The 6,887-nt window shown below is 33.3% G+C and overlaps 1 protein-coding gene across 1 annotated transcript; it reads right to left on the minus strand.

The window, feature by feature from the left end:
- Positions 1 to 2,147: 2,147 nt before the first annotated feature.
- LOC107468561 (PLASMODESMATA CALLOSE-BINDING PROTEIN 3) lies at positions 2,148 to 6,220 on the minus strand. The gene is made up of 4 exons (XM_016087869.3): positions 6,011 to 6,220; positions 5,612 to 5,854; positions 5,472 to 5,505; positions 2,148 to 2,735 (listed from the first exon to the last, which is right to left on the minus strand). Exons 1-4 carry the CDS (start codon positions 6,060 to 6,062, stop codon positions 2,435 to 2,437), a joined length of 630 nt encoding a protein of 209 aa, XP_015943355.1. The 5' UTR covers positions 6,063 to 6,220; the 3' UTR covers positions 2,148 to 2,434.
- Positions 6,221 to 6,887: the final 667 nt, after the last annotated feature.

Genomic DNA, 6,887 nt, shown 5'->3' on the forward strand with positions numbered 1-6,887 from the left:
AGTGTCTTCTAACTCCTCTGACAGTGAAGAAGATAACCTGTTTAGGCTAGGCCATGATAAAAAAAGTTCCTCTAATTCTGATGTTGTAGAAAATGATGTCAAGACTGGGAGTAAGATTAGGAGAAACAAGGTACAGACAAACATGCAATCCAGAAATGTTAATTCACTGTCTAAAGGGAAGGAGAAGATATTGCTTGAAGACAATGGTTTGGTTCAGGAGGTGAGTGATGATGAAGTTGATCTTGGATTTGTCGGTAGTGTTGCTGAAGGTGCAGAGGACAAACTAGATCCAGGTGTTGACTTAGATGGCACCAATTCTTGGCACTTAGAGGAGATGAAGACTCTTCCAAATTTAGAAGATGAGCTGGAAGAAAGATATGATTCTGAAGAGGCATGTCCACTGTTTAGGGAGGGTGCAAGGTTTGGTGAGTTGCATCTTGAGATTAGCATGAAGTTCGGAACCAAGTGGGAATTTAGAGAAGTTGTGAGGAAATACACAATTCAAGAGGGTAGGAGTATAAAGCTAGTTAAAAATGATAACATAAGGTGCAAAGTAATTTGTAACGTTAAGGAATGTCTATAGGTGGCTTATGCACCATGAGGACACGTGTTAGCAAATTAAAACCTTTAACGATGACCACACTTATCCAAGAAAGGACAAAAATAGGACTACTAACAGGAACTGGATCTGCAGCAAGCTTATAAAGATGAGAAAATATTCAAATTTTAGGCACTGCGAAGTTACAACTTATTTCAAGACATGATTTAATTTGACACTAAACAAGAACTCAATCTCAAGAGTTAGGAGTGTTCAAATCCAAACTGATCCAAATTAAACCGCTCATCCAATCCAATCCAAACCGAAAATCGATTAAAACCGCACTAATTCGGATTTGATTGGATTGTATTTTTTACAAACCGCTGGATTGGATCGGATTTTGGATCTATTTTTCATAACCGATCCAATCCAATCCAAACCGCACAATGTGCTATAATATTATTATTTTATTATTATATTTATAATTATACTTATAACATGTTCACTTTGTTATACATTTTTCTATTATTCATGTATTATTATTATTTAATAAATATTTTATGTTCAAAATATTATTTATTTATCTATTTTAACTGACCTATAATTTTATTTCTATTGTTATGTTATCGTTGACTTTTTAAGATAGTGTTAAGACTTGTTATTCATTGTTGGTTATTTAAAATTTGATGTTGAGACTTGTTATATGTATTTAATTCTTTTATTTAAAAAACCACAAATCCAAACCGATCCAAACCGCTTGTAATCGGATCGGATTTCCAAAAAAAGTTCATCCAATCCAAATCGCACCGCACATAAATTAAGCGTTCGGATCGGATGACTTTTTCCTTTAAAACCGAACCAAACCGCACTGCGAACACCCTATCAAGAGTATTAATGGATCCTAGAAGTGTGGTGTCTGATAACGAAAAAGAGCAATATAAAATGGTTCGACATTATGGTATGACCTCGCCACAGAATCCACTCATTAGCTTAGGAGACCCAATAAACAAATTTTTATCCCTTATAACCCAATTCCAAAGAAGGCAGATCACGAGTTTAGTTACCAATTTCTAAAATTGATTAATGACATTGATATTGATCATATCAGTTATCATTCTTGGGCATAATAATTCCCTTAGGTGTATTATTGTAGGGCCTGAATTCATTTATAATGTGCTCCGTGACTCCCTTGTCTTTTATTATCATGGTTTTAGTAGCACAAATCCTTAGTGTTGATTAACATGATTATTGGTCTGAACTTATAATATTCAAAATTAAATAAACAAATAGAGCTGTCATCAGGATCCTGGTCGTATTGATACAAAATATATCTGATGATCATGTAGCATAATGCTAAGACAAAATATTTGCAAGCACATGCTGGTAACTACATAACTACACACGAATAAAATTTAACAATCATTATAAGATACACAATATTAATCATTTAAAAAAGTGCAAATAGTTATATGTTAATCTTAGCTTCTAATGTCCAATTAAATGATATATATTATGGCTTCATAATACTTGAAACTGACACAGGCGCTCCAAGTCAAAATCATGTATTTCATGCTGATTAAGAGTCTAACAATAAGTGGAGCCCAAATCATATCAAATTAATTAATTAATTAACTAGTAACCTCTTTAGGTCCAAAACAGATGATGAGTCCCATACTAGCCATAAGCCCATCTTCGTTTCTTACTTAACCAAGAGGTGAAAAAACGAAAAAAGAAAAAGGTAAAAAAGCTAAAGATTCAAGTTCAACACCTAGAAAAATAAAATAAAATACAAAAAATACAACACAACACATGCATACTCTATGCACAGCGACATACAACATAACATGAACACCCAAGACTAGAGTCATGGCCATTTTTTCTGTCTCTCTATCAACCTCACCAAACCATAAAGAATGCAGAAAAGAGAGCTACTGAGAATGCAGAGAGCAAATAATTGTTAACAAGTTTAACCCCACCATGGCTCTCGTCATTCATGCCGGATCCGGAAGGCCCCATGCCGCCACTGCCAATCCCTCCTAGTACAGGGCTTGTACTGTATGGAGTGGTGCCAGTGCCCGTCCCGGTGCCAGTGCCCGTCCCAGTGCCCGTGCTGGTTGTGCCACTTGATGGGTTTGTTCCAGTGGAAGTGCCCATTGATGGTGTGTTTGTCATAGGTGTTGAACTAGTGCCTGCAGCACTGCATAGGAAATGGGACCAAGAGTCACATGTAAATAGTTTTAGCTCCTAGCCACACACACCCTTAAGCCTCTGATTAAAGCTATGAAAAGAAAGAATATCTAAACCTTAGGAATTGCTATTTGTACACAATCTTTAACGGAATAAATTGTTGTTGTTATGGCAAGTACTTTGAACTAAGTACCATGTTAGTTAATATATATATTATAAAGCAAATATATGAATATAAACATTCAACATTGAGAATTTGAGATGATTCCCAACCAAGAAAAAAAAGGAAAATGATGATGAATTAAGTTAAATCAGAATGTTGGTGAGACTCAACCCTCATTAAGCCATGCCACCAATTATGGAGAGCTCCTTACCTTTTAATCCAATAATTCCAACTATAAAACGTTGAATAGCTACTTCCATATTAAGCATTAAATTGCCTTTTCAAGATCATAATACTGATATAATAATAACAGCTCTAGCATAAAAGAAGCAGCTTATAAGCGTTAATCAATGTTTTATTTGTACGTTTTAAAATACATATTAAATAGAAATTTGCTACTGTGTCGAAGAACAATGGTTAAGAAAATTTAAATAAAAGATCTTTCCTCTCCTAATGCATTATCAATACATTAAATATATTGAAAAAAAAGTTTATAATTTTAGAGGGGAAAAAAAAATCTAAAGTGAATAAATTAATAAAATGAAAGATGAGTTAAATTACTATTGAATATATAACTTACTTTCACGTGTTAACTATACTATTTTAATTCGAAAGTGATTAAAATTACTTTATCACTGTCAATATCTTCCTTTTAGAAAACTGATCTTATACTTTTAATTCAAAATTTCTATTTATAGTATTCTTAAAAAATATCTTAGTGTATTTATTAACATAGCCATATTAAATATACTCTTAAAATACTCGAAAAGATAGACATGTCTTTTTGTTCTTGGTAGAACTTATCTGAATCAAAATGCATTGGACATCAACCGAAAGACACACACAAACTTCAATGGTAAAAAATAGAGGGCCAGCCCAGGCCCAGCTTACTACTAGCTTCTATGTGTAAAACGGTGAAAATCTGGAAAAGACTAGTCATACACGATTATCAAGAAAATCTGAACTCTCCAATTCCAAAAGTTTGTTGGCTCGTATCTCAAGACAAGTGCCTGCTACGTCCATCTGGCTTTTGTTTTACCCCATATCATCAAATATCAAAATTTAAGGGAAAAAAAAATCTAAAAATAAGAAGTAAATAAATTAAAATTTAAAATGACAACATGACTAATGGTCTAGTGGGTACACACACAGTACACTCCCACCTTGCATTGGGTCCCACATTTTTTGACATAATTAAGTGCACCCACAGACCCACTCCCTACCAAGGCCAAGCAACAGAGCATGGGGATAGGAATTGAGTGAGGACAAATTTGTCTTTTAATAAAGAGAGCTCGATCCTTTTTCTTTTATTTGAAAGAGATTCAAGCTTTACTTATGCAATGGGACCCATTAATGCGGCATTTTTCAACAAGTTAAAATTGTTCACCGCCTCACTGCAACGGCCCTTTCCACCACCAATAAATGGCCAATGAGTTGGAACACCAAAATAATCTTTTTAAAAGCATTAAATAAATAATTACGCAAAATGCTAAGATAATTTTATAATAGATTATTTGCTAATCACAAGTAATATAAATCGGATTATGGAAAAACCAAATTCTTTTTGGCATTCAAATCAAACCCGTCTTCATGACCTCATGTGAGGTCATTATCCCGAATCAATGTCCTTTTTTGTATTTTCATTTTCGTAAAAGTCATTGCAGCTTGGGTAACTATCTTCAAATTATTTATAATCCTGACCCTGTCTTTTTGTACTTTAGTGTAATGAAAGATGCACAAAGATCTTAGCAGCGAATATGAAATCCCTCCACTCAAAAATTTTTTAATGACACTACAGCCGGAATAATTCTCAGCATAACATCTCTCTAATAAATTTACCCCAACATATTCTCCAATTAAAAAAAATCATCAAAAGATACACGCTAGTATGTTACCAGCTAAATTGATCATTTATTTTGACTACCTTTACTAAGCTAATCATTAAGCTTTAACACATGATCATTTTAATAACACCACTATGATTACGATTCGCTATATTTAAATATACGAATAAAAAATATTTGCAGCAATATAAAGTTTGCAGACATTAAACGAAATCGAGGATGTTGTTCCGATTTGTATATATATATATAGTACACACCTTATAACATGTAAAATATTTTTCATTTTCCAATACTTACTATTTTAATTATAATTGCCCGTGTAACCTAACCATTTAATTTGAAAATTGAAATGCTATCGCATTGTTACCCGTTAGAAATAATTTACGGTAGTACGAATATGCCAATTGCAAAGTGATGCAGCACTAGTCACTAATGCATGCCATGCCCCACACCCAAACCCTAATAAAAGAGAACCCTCTCTTTTGTGACCGAACAAACAAATAAATTAAAATAAAATAAATCTACCAAAGTGCCCCTCAGTTCCCATTACGAGAAACAAAAGTAAAAGTAACCACTCACCACTAGTCCCATCAGCATGCTCAGAAACGATTTTTTTAACCAATTACATTTTTTCTTATTTGGAACTCTTATCCTCTTATTCTACTAGAATCAGTAAAATGTAAAACTCATTCTGTAAAAAATAAAATAGAGTCAGAAATGAAATGAATGTTGCACATACCTGGCTGCTGAAGGGTACATACAACCACTAGCGCCTGCTCATTAAAAATAATTTAAAAAAATAAATAAAATAAGTAAGCTACTGTAATTTATTTTTATTTTTTTTTACATTATTTTAAGGAGGAGGGGAGGAGTAGTTACTGGGGTCAGATGTAACGGTGGTGGCTGTTCCGGCAAACTCACAAGCGCCTTGAGCTTGGCCCTTCTTCTGGAAGTAACTGTTAACGGCGTAGTTGCAATGAGCCCTAACGGTGTTAGGTTGGAAACAGGGACCGCCCTGGTGCAGTGGGTTACAGTCTGCACCTGCACCGCACGCGTAGTCCAATGTTTTCTGTAGCATCGCGTCGCTTCCGTCCTTGCATACGCACCACAAACCCCCACCGCCTAATTCGTTTTTCGAGATCTTGTTAGTTTCACAAATTAAACGGCAAACTAGCATAGATCTAACGGCACGTTAGCTTAATAATAAGCTGAAATGAAGCAACAAATACAGAGAAAGAAAACAAGTGTGATGAAAAAGGTGCTGTAAGATATGCATACTTGAAGAGGAAGTGAAGGCGAAGAGAAGCAGAACAATAAGATAAGCAGCCATGTTAGAGTGGAGATGCAAGAGAGAGAAAGAGAGAAAGAGAGAGAGTGAGAGTGAAAGAGAGAAGAGGAGTATGGTGTGGTGCGTCACAGAGTGAGTGAGAGATGAGACGGGAGAAAAGAGAAAAAGAAATGGAATATATATGAGAATTAAAATACGAATATAGTGGTATTAATTACTGTATTAGTAGTAAGTAGGAACAAACAGAGAGAAGAACTATATCAAGAGATTGTGTATATAACGTTGGAATATAATGAGATACAGAGAGAGTATCAATTATCATAGTGTGGTGGCCTGGCCCCGCTTTGGTGTCGGCCTCTCGAAAATTTGTAATTTGAAAATAAAATAGTTAATGAATGGTTCAGAAATTCTAAGAAAATAATAATGCTTTTTTATTTTATATTTAAATTAAGGATTATTTTAGATAGAAAATAATTTTTGTAAATAATAAACTTTAAAATTGGTCCAATAAAGTAAAAATACACTATATCTTAAATTATCTACCTAAATCTTAATATTAGATTATTATCCGTATACATATTGAATTGAACATTCGATATATTTATTGTTCATATTGTTTAATATTTTTATTGTCTATCTATACTTTTCCATTTCTATTCTGTTAACATCCTGCATGAAAGTTAGGCGACAAAAAGAAATCTTTCTTAAATATATTTTTTTAAGAAGTTTTATTTTATATTAATATATATATAAATTATGTTAATTTATGTATATAAATTTTAATAAATATAAATATAACTTATGTATTTATGTATATAAATATTTTTAAATGGAGGTGCAAAATACTAGTCTAAAATGAAAACATGG

This window comes from Arachis duranensis, chromosome 1, assembly GCF_000817695.3.
Source record: "Arachis duranensis cultivar V14167 chromosome 1, aradu.V14167.gnm2.J7QH, whole genome shotgun sequence".
NCBI lineage: Eukaryota > Viridiplantae > Streptophyta > Magnoliopsida > Fabales > Fabaceae > Arachis > Arachis duranensis.

Excerpts from the sequence above, each read along its gene's own strand:
- LOC107468561 (XM_016087869.3), bottom strand. The coding sequence starts at position 6,062 with ATGGCTGCTTATCTTATTGTTCTGCTTCTCTTCGCCTTCACTTCCTCT. Across the intron at positions 5,855-6,010 it reads CGCCTTCACTTCCTCTTCAA|GCGGTGGGGGTTTGTGGTGC; the intron begins GTATGCATATCT and ends AAAACGAATTAG. Across the intron at positions 2,736-5,471 it reads ATGTACCCTTCAGCAGCCAG|TGCTGCAGGCACTAGTTCAA; the intron begins GTATGTGCAACA and ends TTTCCTATGCAG.